Source organism: Hydra vulgaris, chromosome 12 (assembly GCF_038396675.1).
Source record: "Hydra vulgaris chromosome 12, alternate assembly HydraT2T_AEP".
NCBI classification, from domain to species: Eukaryota; Metazoa; Cnidaria; class Hydrozoa; order Anthoathecata; family Hydridae; genus Hydra; species Hydra vulgaris.
This window is the reverse complement of record NC_088931.1, coordinates 53,191,848-53,217,500: the sequence shown is the minus strand read 5'-3', so window position 1 is coordinate 53,217,500 and position 25,653 is coordinate 53,191,848. Positions and strand designations below refer to the sequence as shown.

At 25.0% G+C, this 25,653-nt stretch overlaps 1 protein-coding gene across 3 annotated transcripts in view; it reads right to left on the bottom strand.

Moving 5' to 3' along the window:
- LOC100197634 (acetyl-CoA carboxylase) overlaps nucleotides 1–25,653 on the bottom strand; it is a 104,024-nt gene that overhangs the window by 56,961 nt on the left and 21,410 nt on the right. For all 3 annotated transcript variants that reach the window (XM_065813689.1, XM_065813691.1, XM_065813690.1), the window contains exons 4-17: nucleotides 24,625–24,826; nucleotides 24,401–24,499; nucleotides 15,527–15,636; nucleotides 12,789–12,899; nucleotides 12,443–12,495; nucleotides 12,151–12,307; nucleotides 11,829–12,002; nucleotides 10,649–10,740; nucleotides 8,590–8,659; nucleotides 7,976–8,139; nucleotides 7,482–7,632; nucleotides 5,468–5,571; nucleotides 4,335–4,416; nucleotides 49–119 (exon numbers count right to left, since the gene is read on the bottom strand). In XM_065813689.1, the coding sequence (XP_065669761.1) occupies nucleotides 49–119; nucleotides 4,335–4,416; nucleotides 5,468–5,571; nucleotides 7,482–7,632; nucleotides 7,976–8,139; nucleotides 8,590–8,659; nucleotides 10,649–10,740; nucleotides 11,829–12,002; nucleotides 12,151–12,307; nucleotides 12,443–12,495; nucleotides 12,789–12,899; nucleotides 15,527–15,636; nucleotides 24,401–24,499; nucleotides 24,625–24,826 (1,640 nt within the window). The remainder of the gene's footprint in view (nucleotides 1–48; nucleotides 120–4,334; nucleotides 4,417–5,467; nucleotides 5,572–7,481; nucleotides 7,633–7,975; nucleotides 8,140–8,589; nucleotides 8,660–10,648; nucleotides 10,741–11,828; nucleotides 12,003–12,150; nucleotides 12,308–12,442; nucleotides 12,496–12,788; nucleotides 12,900–15,526; nucleotides 15,637–24,400; nucleotides 24,500–24,624; nucleotides 24,827–25,653) is intronic.

The window sequence follows — 25,653 nt, the reverse complement described above, 5'->3', positions numbered from 1 at the left end:
AGTTTAATAATTGTAATTTAAAAACATTGAAAGAAAGAGTCAACTAACCGATGTATATCAACTTCTAATGTACTATTATTCATCACAAGAAAATACTGGTTAGGTCCAGATCGAGTAACCTTTCAACAATAAAAAAATAATCAAATGATAAACTTACTTTTAGTATATATTTACTATACATACTTACTTTTAATATAAATTAAGTATATATACATACATACATACATACATACATACATACATACATACATACATACATACATACATACATACAAAGAGGTGTGTGTGTGTGTATATATATATATATATATATATATATATATATATATATATATATATATATATATATATATATATATATATATATACACATACATATATATAAGGGTGTCCCAGCTGCCCCCTTAAACTCAAAATTTGGTTGTGGACAGCTGTTCAAGTTTTTGGGTTTTGGCTTAAAAACAATGCTTATTAATTTTTTTCTGCAATCTGATTACATATGAGTTAGCAACATGAAATTTGATACTGTTTAGTATTGTTATTTAACTAACTTTGATTATTGTTCAAGTTAATAATGATTAATATATAATATAAATGTATCATAATGGAAACTAGACATACTGATCCAGCCTTGGCCAGCAAGCCGTGTGATTTTGCGCCATAACATGACCATGTAAATACAAATTGATTTTACTTTACTTGACCTTGACTATTAATATGTTTTGAAAATTTGTATATGTTATAAAAACGCGCTAAAAAATTGTTAACTTAAAATATCTCAACCTTACTATAAAGAAACTTAAAAAAAACTTATCACTAAAGAAGCAAATAAATCTTTGTAAAAAAAAATAACATAATAGTTTATTAAAAGGACCTTTGCTGTTAAAAGTCGTCGCTTATAAAATTTGAATTTTTTTTACTTATAAAAAAATCTATAATAAATTAAATTAACGAGGTTAAACTAAATTATTTAACGATATTTTTACTTATAAAAAAATCTTATATAATTAAATAATATAAATAAAAAATTATACAACTTTTAACGATATTTTTACTTATAAAAAAATCTTATATAATTAAATAATATAAATAAAAAATTATACAACTTTTAACAATATTTTTACTTATAAAAAAATCTTATATAATTAAATAATATAAATAAAAAATTATACAACTTTTAACGATATTTTTACTTATAAAAAAATCTTATATAATTAAATAATATAAATAAAAAATTATACAACTTTTAACAATATTTTAGCTAAAATCATTAGCTATTTTATTTAAAAGCATTTTGCTAATATAAAAACATTAGTAAAGACAAAGGTATCAAAGTTATTTATTTTCAACATAATTAAAACCCAATTTTTTCAGCGCATTTGTTAAAAACCATGGTTAAATCATCCAAAAAAAATATTATTTGCGTGGTCATATAAAGACTTGAAATCGCACCCTTTCCTGGCCAAGCCTGCTGATCGATATATACAAATGATATTAGGGACCACTCCTAGTTTCAATGACAGGGAAATCAAGGGACATCAACTACCAACAAAGAAGCAAGTAATTATTTGCCTGCTTGCAATCTTAAAGATTGCATCTTAAAGATTTGAACTTTAATGATGCATTATCTCTTACAATCGATAATGTCTTGAAACATTATATAGTCAAATATCCCTCCAATTAGAGGAAGAAACAACAATGGCAAAATAATCAAGGAAGCGCATAATGAATTTATGAAGTTAATGAAATACAATGAAAATTGAAGACATTTGGATAATCCAGGAATCAAGAAATTTATGTCAACATTAGATGCTACTATGAAATTTTATAAGAAATCAGTTCTCCAAGATATGGAAGCTTAAAAAGGACATAAAACAGCGAAGGAAAAAGAGTCCATCAATGCAGACATTGCTTTCATGTAAAGCATGATAACTGTCAGGAAAGCATCTTATTCAGGAATTGACAAAATCCATGCAAAAGTTGTTAAGAAAAAGTAGAAAAGAACCTATGATAAAGCTTTTCACAAAAGAGATCATTCGGTAATGTTCAAAGAAACTGTTGAGTTTGAGTTAACCAGCAGTTCTTGTGATGAATCGGTTGGGGAGAATGCTGGATCCAGCTAAAAATTAAATCTGGTGAACACATATTTGTTCCACATGATATTCTCAAGAATCCAAATGTTATTGCCTGTAGTGTGAGGAACAACTTAAGTAATACTAAGATGAATTCATTCTTACATATGATGATATCTGTCTGAGGAGGAGATGTTTCAAAGATTAATCTAAGTTCCAGTTCAGCCCATTGATATCGAGCATCAGTAGTGCCCCATATCAGCAAACAAATAAAAGACAAATGGAATCCATTTCCAAAAATGGTGATACATTGGGACGGAAAACTGATTTAGTATCCATAGTCAATGGATACTAAATCAGTTTACCTGTTTTAGTATCCATAGCTAATGGAACTAAACTTCTTGGTGTACCACCCCTTCCAAGTTCAACCACTAAAACTGATCTGAAACATGGTAACGTTGTCTCTGTTGCTACAAAAAATCTACGGGTAGATTGGAAATGCGACAAAAACATCATAAGCATGGTCTTTGAAACAACACCCTTGAATACAGGTTAGGCTTTAACAAAGCAATTATTTATTAAATTTTGGGATATGTTAATAGTTTATTAAATTTTTAAATCAACAAATCATTTTTGCACAAACTCTAGGATTACAAATGCTTTGGAGGTTTTAAGTAATGGACTAATTGTAAGGCTATTAGGTATAATTTTATTAAAGGATTAATTCATTCACTCTTTACATTACAGGACAGCATATTGCAAAATGTGTCTGCCTGCAGAGAGAGCTCGACCACCCCATCCAAATATTGAGCTTCATCCAGTCCAAATATTCAACTTTTTAAAAGGTAAGCCTAATTATTTAACAGCATCATCAAACAAACAGAATTTTTTAATTGATTAAATAGACTCAAGTGAATTAACTAAAAAAATGATTATAAACTGTTGCAGATTCAAGAACCACTACTTGCAACTTCCACCAGTTAATAAAGCAAACTTTTACTATCTTGAACTTCCTAGAGCAATTGAGAAGGAACAAGAAAGCTTAACAAATTGCTTCCATGAATTCCTAGCATTAGGTTTCACTCAAGGGGATTACCAAGAACTTATTGAACTCAGCCTATTATTAGTTACAAAAGGATCTGAACCTCAGAAGTTTAGCATGAAGCACCCTGGAGCTTTGCACAAAGCAAGATGGATGGCAAAACTTCTGTACACTATAAAAATAGTTCTATTGTCCAGAAAAACAATTGAGCAGTTTCCCAATTCAGAAGTTGCAACCAAAAATCAAACCAAGAAATTAGAATGTTTCTGTCTATTTCCTGTAAGTGTCTACATGCAATGGTGGATTAAATGCCCGCTTGTAGCTGGTGCCCCAGTCAACAATATGATTTTAGTCAAGAAACTGAAACAGTTTGCATACCATGATTCTATAATTGCTGACAAGAGAATAAAAGCTCTTAGCAGACATAGTTGGTATACAAATGAAGAGCTTGTTCCATTGGCTCTTTTCTCACAAATGGTATCTGACGAAGACAAAGAGAACATGAGGTTTCGGCTCCTCCAATTTGAAACTGCTGGAAGTACTACAGATCATGTTTGAGCACCCTTCGGAAAGCCTAACCTTAAGCCAATTTCAGAGGAGATTAAGTCACTGAGTGATTTGATTGGCCCTGGATCTATGAGGTTTTTCCATATTGTGAATGCTCCCTATGAGTTTCTTCAAACACCAAGCAATGAATGGACAAAAATGGATGACTTTCTTGAACTGAAGACAATTGTTCAAAGTCTTTAAGTTGTAAAAATATATATAATACTGTAGAATAGGGTTGACATATGTGCTTATTCTGACCAAGGTTAGAAATGATATAAAATAATATAAAATTTATTTACTTACATAATTTACAAAAGAGTATTAAAAATTTACAAATAAAATTTTTGTATTTTATGCACATTGTTATAAAAATAAACAGAATACCTAATTCTAACTTTTAAAGATAACTATAGTCAATATATGCAATTGTTGTTTCAGTTAATGAAAATAAAAATAAATGAACAGTGAAACATGTGTATGAACAGTGAAACATGTGTATGAACAGTGAAACATGTGTATGAACAGGGAAAATGTGTATGAACAGTGAAACATGTGTATTAACAGTGAAACATGTGTATGAACAGTGAAACATGTGTATGAACAGTGTAAAATAAATGTCTAAAAAAAGTAAAAACAAAAAACTTTGTCAAAATATTAGATAAGTTTGTTACCATAAGAACATATTTTGTTTCTCCTTGGATAAGTTCTACCAACTCAGAGTTCCTCAAACTTTCTGGTTTTGGAACTTGACCACTTAAATATATAATAAACCAAAATTAAAATTTGAGTCACAAAAATATAAGACAAAATTTCAAATGAAAATAAGACAAACATCAAATGAATATAACTACATTTTACTTTAATATTAATAAAACATTAAAAATTATGAAGCAATAATGTAAAAATAGGAGTCAAAAACTTTACAAAGGTTGAAGTATAAACTATGCCTAACAGTTTGATGCAAACAAAAAAAACCTGTTGTAAAAACCATCCTTTTTTAATTATTAGCTAGAATATGACTTCTTTGATTTAATTTAAAGATACTAAGCTATGGTACGTAATACAAATTTTGCTGTTTTGAGATATATTGGCCAATAAAGTAGCAGATAATGGAAAAACAAACCTAAAATCATGTTATCAATATATTAACTTTATTGACCTTGGGTGTTTAAAACCCAAAATCAATAAAAAAAATAAATGCATATTTTCATTATTATGTTGGTAATGCTGCAGTGGCTTAAAATAAGTTAACTTTTTTACTCTTAAAAAGCAACGGAGAAGGGATTACAATAAAAAATAAAAATTATAAAAAATATTAACAATAATAACTTATATACTTATTTTGTTATAAATAATTATTATTTTCAAAAGCATTTATTAACAATCATTAATTTAATAATAACCATGATAATAAAAAACATTTCAGGATGTTTTTAAAGTTTCTATGAGCACCAAAGTAAATTTAATTTAGGATGCTTAACTGCATGATTTGTTTCCATTGTTTCTGCTTTCCATGTTCTTTTCAAAACAATGTGCATCACTTACCTTCTATGATTGTGATGCTAATCTAACCCTTAACTTTTATGATTTTATCTAACCCTTAACTTTTATGATTAGAAATGCAATGAAAGGCAGTTGTCAGAGGGCTTTCAGCAACTGCTAAATAATGATTCCAATAAAAATATTTAAGTGAGTACAAACTTGAGAATGCAAAACAATATGGTGGGCAAATTAAAATATTATAACCAGCTAAATGAATTTGATTATCAACATATATAATATAATCATCAACTTAAATGATTACCGGCTTATAGCAGCCTGATACTTCACAAAGTTTGAACTAATAATGTTGTCTGCAACATGAAGTGCTCCACATATAACAGCAGGAATAGTATCCGGACTAATTGACTGAAAAAAAATAATAAAAGCTAAACTAAAATAAAAACAAATTGAAAAAAAGAAGAAGAAAAATAAACTAAAATAAAAACAAATTTTTAAACTTTAAATTTAAAATTTAAAATGAAAGTTTAAAAAATTTTAAAGTATAGTGTAAATAAAAGTTATAATGAGTTATTTAATTATTAATTGATTAACTATTTTATTGTTAACAATGTTTTAATAAATAATAAATAATAACAAGAGTGCTCAAACTAAACTCAAATTTTACGCCTTTTTTTAAAACTATCAAGTTTTTTAGCATAATTTACAAGTAAATGCTTATCAAACTTATGACATTTTATTGCCAGTAAATGTCAACAGTTATTAGAAACATTTCTAGAAAATGTTTAAATAAATAAGAAATTTTCTCAGTGGATTTGTGCAGCTACTATTTCTAACTTTATGATTCTTCTTCATTATTCAATCGCTCATTTTTTCTACAAAAATAACTCTCTGCAGAACATTTTTTCTATAAAATAAAAAACTCTTTTCCCTTAGAGTTCTATTATACGCATTGGTTCTCAAGCAACTATGGGAAAAACTAATTTTTGAAAAATTCCATTTGCAAGAAATTGTTTTTTATTTCACTGTTAAAATTTGCAACAAATGATGTTTAAACAGCTAACACTAACTCCCATAAGCAAAGTTGACCTTTTTTCTTTTTTTCAAAAGTTTTTTTCCAAGAACTAAAGTAAACTGTACATTTCATGACAATTCTTTTGTAACAAATTCTTAAACCAGTAAGTATTATATCTTAATTAAAATATTAGCTTTGTTAAAAGTAGTATTAGAACCTGCATTCATTTTGTAGCAGATTTCCATGTAGCATGGCATCAAATACTGCATAAATGGAATTGTGGGTAAATAACCAATACGTGAGTTTGTGAAATACTTCTTTCAAATGTGCCAGTTTTTATAATTATTTTAATCATAGACTAGAGCTTTTTGTGAAAATAAAAAACTTTTCATTTTCAAAAAAATGAAAAGTTTTATTGTTGTGCTTTTTTTTATTTCTGTTCAACAGCGTTCAATGCTAAATATTTTCAAACATTTAATTTCTTAATGAGGTAATTTACCTCATTAAGACTGATAAAACTGATATTTTTTTCAACTTTAATTAGAAATTTATTTAAGTTGTTTGCAATCTGTCTAGATTATTTTCAGAAACGTATGAAAATATCAGAAACAGTTTATAGATAAGAAAACTTGAATTTGTGAGTTTGTTAGATATTTAGGCAATTAAAATGGTTACGATAATATTAATGAAGAACCATCCAAAGATTGCAAGGGATCTATACAACTTTTTAGAGTAATTAAAATTATTGAAAATTAATAGAATGAAAATTAATTACAACTACAAATGACTTTAGTTTATTCCAAAGGAGAAATTGATGAGCTTTATTGAGTATATCTGACACTAAATAAATTTACTAGCTAAAATTACTTTTTCATTTATTAAATAACTTAAAAAACATGGCTTTAGGCTTGGAAAAGTTGAACGCAGATCTTTCCTGTTTGTCACATTCATGGTGGATTCTGAATAATAATTTTCAGTCTAGCTGTCTTATTTATTACTAAACTTAAGATATCATTAAATGATGAAATGATCAATACATAATGTACCTTAAAGTGATATTTAATATAAATATTTAGTTTTTATGTTTTTAAAGGAAATTATTGTATTCTATATATAATAAATAATATCAAAAATTCTTGAAATACTTGAATAATTTCCACAAAACTATTTGTTGCTTTTTTTTTTTTTTGTATCAAATAAAAACAATCCAATGATTTACCGATTGAATTAATTTTTTTTTATTTTGACAAAAAATTTGTATATGTATATTATATATTTTTAAGAATAAATTATTGAAACTGACCTTCATTTTATCTGCTATTCGTTTATCCAACCACCCGGTATCTAACTTATTACGCTTGAATTCATCTGTTTCAAGCAATTGGATAAGGTATTCGACAGTTGTTCGAAAGTCACCTCGTATTGAAAGCTCTTTTAGAGAAAGAATAATATTCCTGTAAAAACAAAACTTTTTATCAAAAAATAAAATTTATTGAATTTATTATTTACTAAATATTGTAAATGATTGCTTTCTCTTGAATTCAACCAATTCAAATTTACCAAGTAACCAATTGAAAAAATTGTACAAACAATATTTTAATTTAAATAAAACAATATTTTTTCTAATTAATTTTAACTACCATTATCTAAAATTTAAAGTTTTGAATAACTCAGATCAAAATTATTATTATTATGTATGTATGTATTTTGCAACTTATATATTGTTATCAAAATAAAAACCAAACTTTAAAAAAGAAGTCAAATAAATGAGCATGTTAGCATGTATAAATAACTCACTTGCGAGCAGCTTCTCTAGTTTCACCACCAGCGAATAAATGACCAAACTGTGAATCAGCATATTCATGCAAACTTCCCTCTGATGAAACACTAAAATATCCCCAGCTCTTATTGCTACTGTGGAAACTCAACTCTTTTATGGTTCCACTACTTGGTTTAAATCCCTTTAAAAAAAAGTAAAATTCCAACATAAATGTTAAATATTGTTTAACTATAGCTTTTATGGTTCCACTACTTGGCTTAAATCCCTTTAAAAAAAACATTTCAAAAAAAATTTCAACATAAAATGTTAAACATTATTTATTATAGATTTAAGATTTTTTTTAAATTTCTACAAGTAATTTCATTTAATAGCGCGATGCTTCTAATATAATTAAGCTATTTATATAATAATTGAATAAATCTCATTCTTAATCCAAATATAAATGTGTTACTAATTAGGAGTAATTGAAAAACTATTAAAATAAAATAAAAAAGTAGACTAATAAACAGTTCAAAGAATAACAAAAAAAGATTAATTATATTTAACAAATATATTTCAATATATAACTATATTTAACAAATAATAAAATATATTTATTCATTTTATGCTTACTATGAAATAAACTGGTTACCTCATCTGGATTTTCTGCAGTAATTCGTGCTGCAATTACATGACCTTTTGGAATAATTTGACCATGAAGTCTTAAAAGATTTATAATTAAAAAAAAAAAATTAGAATAAATAAAAATTAAAAGCAATATTAACTATACATTTAGATTTAATTAAAGGGATCTCAAACCTCCAAGACATGTGTTTATATTAAAGAAAATGATAAAAAAAATGTTTGGGCTAAATTTTTTTGATTAAAACAAAAGAATAAATGCATACCAAGAAAAACTAACATTTTTATTTTAGTCGAAGCTCACTTTCTCTATTTTTTTGTAGGCCAAAAAGTCAACATATTGCAAGCCGCAATCTATAGTTTTTTTGTTTGTTTGTTTGCGTAAGAAATCCATTATATAAACAAAAAAAATCAATGACGTCATGTACTAAAACTATTAAGAATAAAACGCCTTAAATTAAATTATCAAGTCTGTAGATTGCGGCGTATATTATGAGAACTTCTAGGCCTACAACAAAAATGGGAAAGACAAGCTTCAACTAAAATAAAAAAGTTAGTCTTTCTTGGTATGCATTTATTCTTTTGTTTTAATCAAAAAAATTTTATCGTTTTATTTAATATGAACACAACATGTCTCGGAGATTTGGGATCCCTTTAAAGAATCAAGATAATATACTTTTGCATTTAAGTATACTTTAGCATAGTAAAATAAATATTTACAATATGAAAAACACAATTGGACACATAATCAAATTCAACAATATAATAACAGTTAAATTCTCTTCAACTATATTTATATAGCAATATGCATAATGTTGATTTGCTGTCAACATTTTGTGAAATAATGCAGCTAAAAATATACAATTGACACAGGCAGGTCTCTGCTTTGGCTTTGGAGAATTCTCTACGAATGGATTAGGAGCACTGGATGTCTACTTTTAATTAGCCATAGATTAACAACAAAAAAGTGGACCACAAGAAAAATCTGAAAAAATTTTTTAGAAAAAAAACAATAAGTTTTGCAACAAAATTGAACTGATAGTTGACACACCAAATACTGGTGGTTCTGGATCATAAAAGAGTGGAATTACTACAAGAAGGATTTTCAGAAATTGAAGAAAAGACTGCTGAAATTCTTGAAATTTATATCAGTCTGATTTATATCAGATAAAAAGATATCCTTTGTGTACATTATCATTTTAATTACTAATGTGTTCTTTTGACTCTTTGATAAGAAGTTTGAGAACAATCATTCTTAGAAAAACTACATCATCCTAAGAAAAACAATCTTTGAAATGGAGTTCACAGGCTACTAAAAGAAGTCTCCAAACTACTAATGGTAAATTACAATTGCAAGGTTTTGATTTTCTGGCATTCAAGGTGGTGTTTAGTTTATTAGTATTTTGTGTATATTTATTTTTATTCCTAATTCAACAAACACTTAAAGACATACTCTTTAACTCTAGTGGCATGAAAGCAGTTTGTTTTTTTTGGTCGCTAAGGTACACAGCTGCAATTATAACATATTTAACTGTTGCTAAACCTTGAAACCTTAGCAAGATTGTTTTTATGGACTATAAACTCAATTTCTTTTTAAAAAACTTTTTGAATTATGCATCAACAAGAAATAACTGGTTTCTAAGCAAAATGAAATAACTGGTTTCTAAGAGTACTGAAACTGGTACTTAGGTAGAATCTGATAAACAATTTAAAAGTTATTACTTTTGTCAAACTAATAACGATTTTGGCTCACTGTGCATGGGGAAACCCACATTAAAGCATATGTCTAGGGGAAGCATTTATAGATAAAAAATATTATAAAAATATTAAAAAAACAAAAATTAACTATAAAAATTATTTAAAAATTTTGAAACTTTTAAGGATTTTATAAAAAAAAAAAAAAAAAAACAATAAAAAAGAGCTTTTTATTTTTTTCCTGGAGCATAACATATCAAGACAAGTTTGAGTTCTTAACAAAAATTTTTTATCTATATCATGCTTTTTATTTTAAATACTTATTTATAAACCAAAATAAAAAGATGATAATACAAGATACAACAAAATCTTACCCAGCAAAATCAATTTCAGCAGAAGACATTAAATCAACATTATATAACCTTCGAATATCTTTAATTTTATGTAATGGTATTCCCATAGCAATCTATTAAATCAAAAATATATAACATTACTCTTTAAATGATTCTTTTAAAATCATTTGTCATGTCACATAGTTCAAAGAGTATAAAAAAACGTTTAAAAAATCTTTCGTTGACAATTTGAAATAAGCACTTTAAATATGAAACTTTAAGTTCAGAATATAATTTGTTTTATTTTAATTAAAAGTTAATAAGACAAACAAATGTATAGTTGTACATATTGGAACATAAGTTGTAATCACCAAAGGTTCATGTCAAAATTACCACAAAAAAACATCGTTATTAAATAAGAACTTTGAAATAAATTAGCTTCAGTAAGAATAATCGTAAGAAATAAAGATTGACTAATGTCCTCGAATAGAGATTTTTATAACAAATCAATTTATAGTTTTAAAACTTTTTTATTTTTTTTTATTTTAAGTCACCTCCCCAAGACCATGGCGCAGAAAAACAAGTTAAGCACCGTACTGCTAGGGACATGGTGGGGATCGTTCTCAGAACTTCTCGTTTATGAGGCAAGTGCATTACCACTACACCACTACTGCATATAATTATCTTTGGTACATCCTTTAACTTTTCTCTCACCAATCAGAATATATCCCAAAGTTTATGTTATTATTTTTATAATTTGAATTACTCTTAAAAATTGTAAATTTAATTTGTCATCAATAGCCTATTCCACTCAGACAAAAATATTTTTTTAAAAGTTAAAAAGAGACATCAAAAAAAGATTAATATAAGAACTAAAACTCAGTATTTTAATCATTAAAATATAAAGTGCTTATAATAAAATTGTGTAATTCAATAGATTTGAAAATATATATATTTTGACTGTAATTGTTGATAATAGACAGTTTGTGGTGTTAGGTGAGTCAACACATAACAACACATAATAGCTCAAATAACCTCATTAACTTAAAAAGCATAAAACACTTTAGTATGTAAGAAACACAAATAACAACTAAAATAGCATTACCAACTTAAGAATGCTAAAAAAAATCATTAACTCAAATTTAAAAATTAAGTTCAGAATACTTTTTACTGATAAAAAAAGCTATATCAAAAGAAAAAAACATGAAAAATAATTGTATACCTTCATCTGAGCTGCAGGCAAATTAATGTCAGTTATCATTTCTGTGCAAGGGTGTTCAACTTGCAAACGTGGATTTAACTCAAGAAAGTAAACTGCCTTAGTTCGCATATCATATAAATATTCAACTGTACCAGCACTTCTGTAACCAACTAGTTTTGCAAGAGCAATTGCATTCTGAAAAACAATTGAAAAACATAAAAAATTATTAAGAAAAAAGAGTATATACACTAAAAATATATATAGATATTTTACAATATTTAGGTGTAGAACTTCATTGTTTATAAAATTAATAATTTGATATACTTTCAAATAACTTCTTAACCTTTTCCATTTCATGAAACACATCTTGTTTACAAATTGTTACAGGACCTTCTTCAATAATTTTTTGGTGCCTTCTTTGCACTGAACAGTCCCGTCCAAATAAAGACACAACCTGTCCATAACAATCAGCCAAAATTTGAACTTCTAAATGTCGTGCTCTGAAAAAGAAAACTATGACAAAATTGAGTGAAATAAAATAAAATTTAAATATTGCATATATAATATATATAAATAAATATTCTTTATAGAACAAAAATATAAAATGTAAAATAATTTGAAGAACAAAATTCTACCTCATCAAGCATTTCATTATAAAAATAGGTGATCCTGGAACTTCCATTTCAACCTAAACATTAGAAAAAAAGAGAATGAAAAGATCTCTTTCATTAAAAAACAGAAAAAGAAACTAAATAATTATTCATGTTACCAGACACTTTCTATTTATAACTTAATAGATTTTAAAATATTTAAACAATCAAAGTAAAAACAAACTGCGTTTTAAAAAAGAAGCAAGTAGTTAATGATTACATAAATCTGTTACCATTAAAGCAATAACTAACATTTTTTACCATGAGAATAACTACTACTAGAAATAATATCATCTACTTATATTAATACTACTAGATATCAATCTACTACCTGTCTAAAACACACAGAAAATTCTTCATCTCCATTAACTTTTCTTATTCCTTTGCCACCCCCTCCTTCAGATGCTTTAATCATAACTGGATAACCAATACTTTGTGCTATCTAAAGTTTGCAAGTATAAAAATAATACATATTATAAAAATAATACAAATTAAATATTAAGTAAAATTTAAAAAAAAAAATTCTGTCTCAAAATGAGAATTGTGATATAATAAAGCTTAACTGACCTCACAGGGTCCTGGTTATGGTAATTTTAAAACATTTTACCATATTTTACTGTAATTTTAAAACATTTTAAAACATTTTACTACCTTCTATTACTAAATCCAAAGTATTCAAAAACAAAAATAAAATAAAAAATTTTAACATTTTGGTCCTGACCTGACTCAACATAAATAAATGATTTGTTCATAAATGATACTTATGACAGTAATGTTGATCATTTTTGAAGTAACAATTTTTAAAATTAACATGCATGTTTTGCTGTTAATTTTAATTACAAAGCAACTTTGGTTACTTTAATTAAAAACTATGCACATGTTTCATTAAACTTATGCCCATGTTAAACAAAAATACGATGCACTGTACCATATTGTACCCAGTATTCTTTTAAGAAATCTCTACTAAACTACTCAACCAAAGATAGCTAAATCAAATTTATAGTTGTAGGGTTGATAGAATCAAGTAACTCCTTACACTGTAATGGTCTTTACTTAGTTTAAAATTTGCTGGAAGCGGTGTATAGTTTAGAGTGATTTTATTGTTAATATTTTGTTCTAATATGATTATTAATAAGGTTATTTTCTAAACAACTGAAGAAAAAAATACTATTGAGTACTGTTTTGAAATTAATACCAGCACCCACATACCAGCATCCAAATAAACAAATGAGCTTTACTAAAAGGAGATAAGATTTAATAGATAAAAGAACCTTTAAACAAATAAAAAAAAAAAAAATTTTTCAATTCCTTTCTAATCACAGTATCAAAATCGTTTTGACGGATAACATTTTGTAACCTCTTTTTTTCAGAGGTACCACAAAGTTCCATCTTTGCTCCAGTGTTGCTTTTATCTATATTATAATAATTTTCATGATAATCTTAATTTTATAGTAGCTTCATTTACTGATGACATTATATTCTTATCTTGATAAAAAAAGTATCACTTTCTAATCACTTATCTTGAAAGTGATCTCTCTTCTTCGATAACTTTAGGGTTCACAATGGTTAGTGAAGTAAATGACTATTTCAATATTGTTGATATTTAAATCTTGATTAATGGCAACACTTTTACTGAGTCTTTACTTTGAATGTATTTAATAATATTTACAGAATGCAAGTTCATTAATTTTTAACTTATTATAGAAAATATTACGAGTTAAAACCTTAAACTTTATCTTATAATTTTTTTTGTAGTTTAAGATAGTTTTGTGTAATGCAGACAAGCTTTTCTAAATTGTTGCTGTTAAGGTTCCAGCTGCAAAAAAGACTCTTTTTGAAGAAGTTGATGAACCTAGAATGGGATACATTTTTCTGACGACCAATGCCAGCTATGGATATTGTGGTGCCATTCTCTTCCACTGCTGTAAAACATCAGTTTCTTATGCTACTAATGAAGATGAAAGTTATTTTTCATTAAAATTTACAACGCTCATTGAAAAATTTTGAACATCAATTTTATAAAGGAAAAAGATTGTGAAGAATGAATATGTTAAATATTCACCTGTATTTTACCTTAAGATTTTTTTTAAAAGCAATAAATAAGATATAATAAGGGAATAATAGACTTTCTGTTTAAAGAAGGCTTTATGATAATTTTTGGCTATTGGTTACTGGTTATAAAACAAATCTATTTCTAATGTATTTTTTTTTACTCAATTTATGTTTCCAAGGTCGAGGGGGCTGCTTCAGTTGAGGAGGCTACTCTTTCTTTATTTTCAATTTTTCAATTTTTTTTTAATAGTGGTTACCACCCTTTTGGAACTCTTTAACTCCAAAACAAGAACCTTAACAAACAAGGCCACTGACTGAGAAACAAGTTGATATACATGAAACAAGTAATATATTTTATAATTCTTTTTCTTTTTTAATTGAAAAAAAATTAATAACCTTTAAATTTAACTGAGAGCTAAATGAAATTGTTACCAAAGAGCTAAATGAAATTGTTAACAAATACAAATTTAAGTCGAATTTCTAATGTTTTTTTCAAATTTGACATTGAAGCTGAAATCATTTCAAATTCGACACTGAAGCTAAAGTCAACTTCACCTTTCAGTAAACTTCATAATTTTAACAAATATTCACCGGTCTTTAATAGAAAGCTTATCCAACCCATTGCAAAGTACTAATGTGACTACTCACTATCTTGCTTACCACTTTCTTGCTCCTGATTCCATTCTCTTTATACCTTTATTTACCTTTGTACAAAATAATCTCATATTTGAGCTGGTACTTCTGATGCCCTTTCTTCCCTGCCTTCATGTTTTCCAAAAACCATGTCATGATACAACAGTTTTCCCAATAAATTTTCAGCCCTTGGTGAGGTAATACAGTAAAAATATAAGCAACTACTGTTTTTTCAAAGAGAATATAGAAATGTTAACTTTATTTCATCATTATTTAAAATGTTGTTTTATTTTATATAAAATGTTATTATTATATAAAATGTTGTTTCCTATCATTTCAAAGACATTGTCAGAGATTAATAATATAAAAAAAATATATATTTACAGCAAGGCCTTTAGAAAAATCTTCAACACAAGCTTGTTTAAATGCTTCATCAGGGATTCCTTTAAACTTCCCATCTTCACTAATAAGTGCAGAAGGATCTAACTTTACACCTGAAAAAATATTTAAAAAAAAAGCCTATGAAACTGTAGAGTATGATGTTTTGACATGAAATATTATATATTACAGCCCAGATTTAGGTCAGCATTGCCGACGCAAAAGCCGATCTACCTTTGCTTTAATATAGCATACAACTGCTGACCTGAATCTCTAAGCCTTGGCATGCAAAAATAAATATAAATAAAAAATTTTATATAATATATAAAAATATTCCTTCAATATGAGTTCAGTATTCATTAATTGTAATTATTTGTTTTTTCAAGTTAGACTTGTTTTATTTTTTAAAAAAAAATTTATTTTTTAATTCATTTTCTAATTTTTTTTTCAATTTTATTCATAACAAGCTTAACAAAGTCATTAAGTCATTAAAAAGTAAAAATAAATAAATTCATAATAAAACTTTTCAAATGCTCTCAAGTTTTTTACTCAAAATTTTAGCGTGATTATTATTTTGTTAAGCTTTAAAATCTTATATTAATCTATTTTATCACACAAAGCCATTCATATACACATTTAATGTTAATTTAGAATTCATACACATTTTAATGCTAAATAAGATTTAAAAGTTTAATAGGAAAGTTTAGTCTTGTTATAGTTAAGTTAAGATAAAAACATGTGGAGAAGAAACACATTTAAATAACATATTAATTAAGAAACATATTAAACTTTTTTTAAATTTAAAACAAGTTAAGGTTTTTTTATTATAGCAACTAATTTTAAACAAGTCTAATAGACTTGTTTAAAGTTTTTTTTGTGTAGTGTTTCTTATTATTAGTTGCTAACAGAAAAGCTATCAAAAGCATTGTTTTAATAACCAATTAATCATTAACCTTTTCGTAACAAGATGCAAAAAATTAAAAGCAAAATTTTGTCAACTTGACTTCAGCTAAGTACGGCACTCTTGTACCAACCTAAAACCCTTTGGATTTTGCAGGCTGTATATATTTATATATATTAAATGCCAAAAATTATTAAATTTAAGTCAAAATTTAAATCAATTTATTGAAAAAGATGGTTTATTACAAAAATATATAAACTAAAATAAGATCAGAGTTAAGATCAGATTTTAATTTGTTATATAAGCAGAAAATTTTTTAGTAATAATCATTGCAATGGCTTCCGAAATGACGGATGCTTTTTAATAACGGAAGATTTTATAGAAGAAAAAAGAAGGTTTTTATAAAAGTTTTGAAGAAAAATTAAAAGGAAAAAGTATAGACAAATTAAAGAAAATTAAAGAAAGTAAAGGAAAAAAATAATAATAATAAAAATGCAAGCAACATTAAAAAATTGGAAACCAAAAGAAAACGAGTAAACAAAAAAAAAAAGAGAATTCAAAGCAAGTAAACAAAAAATAAATAAACTGAAAGAAAAAATGTAAGAATCGAATAATATTCAAAAAAGAACTTTTAAAAAATGAAAACGGACAAGAAAAAAAAAAGACTTTTTTTAAGTTTTAATTGTTTTTTACAGTATCTTATATTGAAATATATTTTTGTACATTGTTTATAATGTTGTGTACTTTTAATCTTTGTTTAGTTTTGTTATGTATTTTTGTGCTTTATTTATATTGTGGGATGTTTATATGCATAATGTTTATTTTCTCATGTATTTTTATTATATTATCGTATATGTCATTATAATGTCATATTCTTGTGTGCATAAGTTTAGTTTTTTTGTATATTATAAATAATTTTTTTACAATAAATGTTTGTATTGTGTGGTAGGCTGTTAGGTTTTGTCAGTATATAATGTTTGTAACTTCCCCTGTTTGTACTTATGTATTAAATTGTTGTTTGAAAATTAATATTGACTTTTTAATATTATATAATTACTTTATTATTGTAATAATTGTCGCTTAATTTATTAATATTATTGCTATTATTATTCTTAATATTATTATCATTTCTATTTATTTCAAATTTATTTTTTCTATTTGCTTTTTACTTACGATTAATCGTAAGCAAAAAACGAAAACTAATCTATTTATTTCGACTTTATTTTTTACTTTCTACTTTGCAAGAGTTTCTTGTATTGCTGCTGTTTTTATGTTTACTTAATTTTTAATTTTTTCTTTTAGTTATTATTGGTGTCGTTTTAGTTTTTAAATTTTATTTTTTATAAATTTGGTTTTTATAAAGTTTGTTTTTTTTTTTTTGTTTTTTTTTTTTTTTTTTTTGTGGTTTTTTGTTTGAGTTTTGTTATTATTATTTGTTATTCGTATTATATCATATTATTATATTACTTATATAGTTTTAATTTTGGTTATAAATTTTTTTTTCTAGGTGTCACTCCATTGACTAGTTTTTAACTATATGAGTGACACCTAACCTTATTTATGTGAGTATATTATTTATATTATTGTAAATTTTTTTCATATTTTATGGTGAAATAAATGTATGTAATAACACTGAAGTATATCACAAAATAAACATAATGTACATAATGGCAAAAAACTACTTTTCACTGATCTTAAAAACTTGTATAGGGTACAATGTAAAGAAATTCTAAATATGCAAAAAAATTAATTTAATAATTTTGTTTATGGATATAGCATCAATTTTTAGAAAGCCCTTCATATGTAAGGGGAGAGGTAAACCTACATAAGTTCTGTGGATCTAACTTGTTCGAAAAATTGTTTAAATTAGAGACAGCATACCCCCCTCCTCCAATTGTGGGTGTGGGGTAACCAAGCCCCGGCTCTGGGTTTTAGGATTTGTTTTCAATATTATTTATCTTGCATAAGACTCATTTTTTTCTGACTCTTTATTAAGGCCACAATTAAAATACTTGTTTAAAAAAAAATTGTTGTTGGTAGGCCACAATTAAAATACTTATTTTAGACTAAAATACCAAAATATTGTTTTAAAACTTATCTTATTTAAAATTTTATCGTCTTTTTTTTGGTGTATGTATAAAGCAGATTTTAAATTTGGAAATGTAATAAAAATATAAATTAAAATCATTGTTTATCTTATCAACGCAATAGTAACCACAAACAAATCTATTGCTTATTATATGAAAAAGTTACATAAAAAAAAAAAATTTTGCAAATTAACTTGTTTTCCTATTTTTTCTACCAGGCTTTTATTTGCTAGTTTATCTACTTTGCTTCGAAGAAATTAAAAAAATTAAAATATTTCTTATATTTTATTTTGTACTTATTTTTGCATTTCCTGAAATTTTAAAAACATGATTTTTTTCTGATTGAATAAAGCTTTCAAATTTTCAGGACTTTTTTCTAACAGCAATGAAATTCATTTAACAGATAGATTTTATTTAGTTATCTTTAAAACTCATTATTTTTAGGTTTTACTTTTTTAAATTACTTGTAAACAATATAAATTATAACTTATTTTTAAAGAAATAGGCATACTTACTTATAAAAAGCGCTAATTAAAAATCTATCTGTCAAATGGAGTAAGATAATGTCATCAACAGATGTGCCGAGTTTGATTCATGGTTCTTAAGTCTAAATCAAGATAATGTGTTTTAAAAACACAGAAGTTAAGTGGTTTTTTACACTATTTTTTGCCACTATGGATTTTTGGTTAATTTTTGGGGATGGTGTTTCACCCCCCACCTCCCCCTAAAGAAGGTGATTTTAAAGTTATAGTCGATTTGTTTAGGAATGTAGTAGCTAGTTAGTTATTTGACACATTTCAGTCGGGCAAATTTTAGTTTTAAAGACCTTTTATTTAAGGAACCAGTCAGTACTTTAAGGATTCCCCCCTCCCCCTCCTCCTTATTATATTCGTAGAATCGCCTCTGTGTACATACATACATATACATATATATATATATATATATATATATATATATATATATATATATATATATATATATATATATATAGATCTATAGTTTGTTGGCTTTGGGAAGAGCGGAAGGAAAAAAGTGATTCTTACGCCAACACATACGTCACTTTCAATTACTTTTGACTTTCATCCAACATTTTCGTGTTGGACGAAAGTCAAAACCATTAATTTAATTACAAATTAATTGTTATATAAAAAAACCACAAAAACGCAAATTTAATTGACCAGAATGTTTTTAAAAACATTCTGAATGTTTTTAACAATATAAACAATGTTTTAATTTTTATTTTTTTTAATAAAATGTTTTTATTTTTATTTCTTTTAATAAAATGTTTTTATTTTTATTTTTTTTAATAAAATGTTTTTATTTTTATTTTTTTTAATAAAATGTTTTTATTTTTATTTTTTTTAATAAAATGTTTTTATTTTTATTTTTTTTTACTGTAAATCATGCGCGGAGTGTTGCTACATCGACTATCTTATAGCCTGACTCGCAAGGGAGTGCTGCTACATCGACTGACAAATAGCCTGACTCGCAAGGGAGTGCTGCTACATCAACTGACAAATAGCCTGACTCGCAAGGGAGTGCTGCTACATCGACTGACAAATAGCCTGACCCGCAAGGGAGTGCTGCTACATCGACTTAGGGTTTGGTTGGGGCAGGCAGTCTATCATTATTAAAAAAAAAAAATTCCGGTCTTGCATTTTAATTTTTACTTTTTGTCAACAAAATATGGAAAAAACTTTCGGACAACATCTAAGGGTTCTATATGTGTATATATATATATATATATATATATATATATATATATATATATATATATGTATATATATATGTATATATATATGTATATATATATATGTATATATATATATATGTATATATATATATATATATATGTATATATATATATATGTATATATATATATGTATATATATATGTATATATATATATATATGTATATATATATATGTATATATATATGTATATATATATATGTATATATATATATATATAAAAATTTAAAATCTAATTTAAAACATCAGATAATACGAGTTCTTTCAATACGTATAATTTATTTGAAATTTTCGCTGGATTATAGGCACCAGCATCATCAGCGTATAACATAATATAATTACAAAAATTGTGACCATTTAATAACAACGAAAAGTTTTAAATTTTGACGTCATCTTTATAATGGCTTCTTTTACTTAAGTATGAAAAAAATGAAGTCCAAAAATTTATTTTAACATATTGTCCATTAACCAAATTCATACCACCATACATTGGAGAACATTGATGTTTTTGTGTGTGTATATATATATATATATATATATATATATATATATATATATATATATATATATATATATATATATATATATATATATATATATATATATATGTATATGTATGTATGTACACAGAGGTGATTCTACGAATATAATAAGGAGGAGGGCAATTGCACGCAATACTGCTTCTTTGACAGCTAAACTTGTATATTTTCGCTTTGTCATTTTTAGAATTTATTCAAAACAATCTTCTTTTTGATTAAAAATACTTAACATTTTATTTATCATATATACATATATATATATATATATATATATATATATATATATATATATATATATATATATATATATATATATATATATATATATATATATATATATATATATATATATATATATATATATATATATATATATATATACAGTAGCATGCAAAAGTAACCGGACAAATACATAACATACATAAAGTCCAATTTTTTTCCAATTTTTTCCAAATAGATTCGCAGACCTCAAACAATGCTTGGTTCTGTCAACACTATATTTTACATCACAAAATTCTTTTATTTCAGCATTTAATAAGACAGCATTTTTGCGTGGATCATTTTTTGCAGCATGAATTAAAATTTTATCTTGTCTTTCAAATATATTCAAAGCCTTCCTAACTTTAGAGAGATTCTATTGTTATTTCTTTCCATATATCTTTTATATATATATATCTGCTACTGTTGATTTTTCTATATCAATCTGATCCGCTATGTCTCTTGTAGTTCTGCCTTATTCAATTGCACGCAATACTGCTTCTTTGACAGCTAAACTTGTATATTTTCGCTTTGTCATTTTTAGAATTTATTCAAAACAATCTTCTTTTTGATTAAAAATACTTAACATTTTATTTATCATTTTTAAACATTAAATAAAAGCCAACAAAAGTATTGGAAATTTTTTATTTTAGTTCTGCCCAGATACTTATGCACGCACATATTTCAATAAAATGTACTTTTAAGATTAGATTGCTAAGATTTAGTAAAAACTCATTTGTTCTAAGAATTGTAATCAATTTTTTGACATTTCAGTAAAAATTTGAGAGAAATCAGACTTTTCATTCCAAAGTTATGCGCTTGTCCGGTTACTTTCGCATGCTACTGTGTGTATATATATATATATATATATATATATATATATATATATATATATATATATATATATATATATATATATATATATATATATATATATATATATATTTATAGATATATATATATATAGATATATATATATATATATATATATATATATATATACATATATATATATATATATATATATATATATATATATATATATATATATTTATAGATATATATAGATATATATATATATTATATAATATATATATATATATATATATATATTTATAGATATATATATATATATATATTTATAGATATATATATATATATATATATATATATTATATAATATATATATATATATATATATATATATATATATATATATATATATATATATATATATATTAATAAAAACCTTTTTTTTATTTTAACAAATTACAATACATGTTTTGACTATTTTATAGTCATCTTCAGTTGGGTTAAAAAAATCTTATTTAATTTTATATACAAATATTATAAGGTAATAAAATATATACTAGAACTTTTTTTATTATTATTATTAATGGCGACAAAATTTAGCCAATAGAAAAAAAACATAATAATAAAAAAAGTTATTAAATTATTTAACAAAAAGTTAACAACTAACAAAATGGTAACTTTTATGTAAAAAATGGTATTCTATAATTGTTTAACTGTTTGTTCATACCTGGATTTTCCCATTCAATGAACAAACTTTCCTTAATCTTAAGCTCAAATTTATTGGAGGCAAAATCCAATATCAAGAAACAGTCATTATTATAATTAAAACAATTATTGTTAGCATGGAGATGTTTATATATGTGTGAGTTTTTGTCTCTCCTGTAGTGTTCAATCATTTGTGTTTTAAGGTGGCAAAAAGTTTTGCCTATTTCACCTTTTGTTAAATAATTTAATAACTTTTTTTATTGTATTTTTTTTTGATTTTGCCTTTTTGCCTTAATTATAAAGAAAAGTTGTTTAAAAAACTTAAATTGCTTGTTTAGATAAGCACTCTGACGTCACACTGAATTAGCCTGCTGCCAGGGGCTTCAGTACATACATCGACTGACAAATAGCCTGACTCGCAGCAGAGTGCTGTTACATCGACTGAGGGTTTGGCATGGGGCAGCAATCTTTTCTTTCATTATTCTGAATTTTTTTCTTCTTTTTCTAAAAACGTGGTATGCTATAAAGATAGGCAAAACTATTGAATTATTATATATATATATATGTATATATATTTATATATATATATATATATATATATATATATATATATATATATATATATATATATATATATATATATATAATATATATTAAAAAAAACATATATATATAAAAAAACTAGCTTTATTAATCTTTTTATCAAAATATATAGTAATAGAAAACTAATTTAAATTTAATTTTGTATATGAAGTTATTAAAAGAAACCAATAAAAGAAATATTTATAATAAAAAAAAAAATTTTTATAATCTTGCAAGCATAAGAAAATTTATTTATACAAGTTTTTATAGCAAATAAAAAAATTTAGTTAAATTTCTATTTAATAATAAAAATAAGTTAATAACAAAAAAAGACACTCTTCACGAAATAACTACCTGATAAAATATATATATATATAAATTATCATTTTTATCACTTTTATTATTTATTTTTTTGTGTGATTCTGTTCTACACATTTTTTTTTTTTACTAAAAAATAAATTACTTATAAACATGTTCCAAGGCTGCATAAAAAATTTGCACATAACATACATTTAAACGGACAAAATTTTTTTCTCTTAAGACACATGAAAGCGCAACGATATATTCATTTTTTAACAAATGGTATTTGTAAACCTAAAATAATCTTTACTTTAACAACAAAATTTCTGGTAAAGTAAATTAAGTCTTATTTTTGCAACAAGTTATACTTTTAATTTCTTACTCTCTAACTTTTAAAAAATAAAAAATCATTTTTTAATAGCAAAACCGAAATTAAAAATTTAAAATACAATAATAAAAAAACTAATATTTTAATACTTTTAATAAGAAACTTACATTTTAATTCATTTTAACTAATGTCAAGAAAAAAAAAATTAGTTTATATTAAACATTTTTAAAAATGTAAAACTAAATTTAACTATTTAATACCAAAAAAAATATCAAAAAAATAAACGTTCCATTATAAGATTTCTGCACTGTTTTATATATATATAATATATATATATATATATATATATATATATATATATATATATATATATATATATGTATGTATGTATGTATGTATGTATGTATGTATGTATGTATGTATGTATGTATGTATGTATGTATGTATGTATGTATGTATGTATGTATGTATGTATGTATGTATGTATGTATGTATGTATGTATGTATGTATGGATGTATATTACTACTAAAACTTACTAGCATAAAAAAAAATTAAAATAAATCAATTTAAAAACGCAAATAAGTGAAAAATCATAAAATGAATAAAATGCAAACCACTTCCAGACCATGGCATCGTAGGAATATTGAGAGATTGTGCAATAATCGTAGAGGCAACTTTATCTCCAAGGGCTTGCATTGACATTGCACATGGTCCTGAATAGAATTTACCCATTAAAAAAAAAGTCATATAACAATAAAAAGAAAATTTTTAACAATAATTTTTTAAAATTGTACTTTATTTTAAGTTTAACTGCCAATTTTATACTAATAAAATCTACCAATAAATATTATCTTGTGTTTATCTAGTAATTCAGGCAGTCTAGGATTTTCAGAAGCATGACCCCATCCAGCCCATACTGCTTGCACATGCATCCTTTTAGCAATATCTAGAATAAGCTCTACATTTGCATAATTATGATTATTTGATCCACCAGGGACTGGCACATAGTGATCAGCCATTTTTATATACTCTGCATTTGCCTAAATAATTGAAGATTAATTTAGCTATAAACTTGTATTTTTAACTTAAAAAAAAAAACTTAATTAAAAAATAATTCAATTTTATATATTTTATTGCATCAATAGATTTAATGAGGTGGTTTTCTGTTTTTAACCTCACCAAAAAAGCTTATGCAAGGATGGAAATTAATGTGCGTGTTTGTGAGTGTGTGTAGGTATGTATGTTTATGTGTAAATTGGATTCTTGTATTCACTAGCTGAGTGGTCAATGTTCTTTAAAATAAAGCCGCAATAAACTAGCAAATAAATCTTTTTTTTTTCCTAATGCAAGTATCTGTTATGTTTTAGACTTGTCAGAAAAAAAATCTGAGCCTTTGTCATGTTCAAGGGTCTTAAGCAGAGCCAGATTAGAATATTTTTAGACCTGGGGCTGTAAGTATAGGAGGGCCTAATGTGGTAGCCATTTTAAATTGCTGAGCAGGAACAAGGCTATACCAGGGGGTCAGAGTCACCTTTATTTTGGTTAGCTCCTGACTTCAAATCTGTTGCTTGTTTTTGCCCTCTTGGAAAGGGTAATTTTTAAAAAATGTTCGACCAAGTTAATACTTTATGTAAATTGTCTTTTTTTTTCTTTGGAAATTTCTTTTGATTGTTGTTTTAATATTTCTAAGTTGAGACCAGTTTCAACACATTTTTGAAGTTCATGACTCTTTGAGAAAGTTTTATTTTTTTTTATTTTTTATTTTATTCTTATAGAGTGGCATGCTGATAGAAATCAATCCTTTACCACCTCAGCAACATCTGGAAAAGCACAATATTCAGCTTGTTTTTGTAATCGAATAACAAAA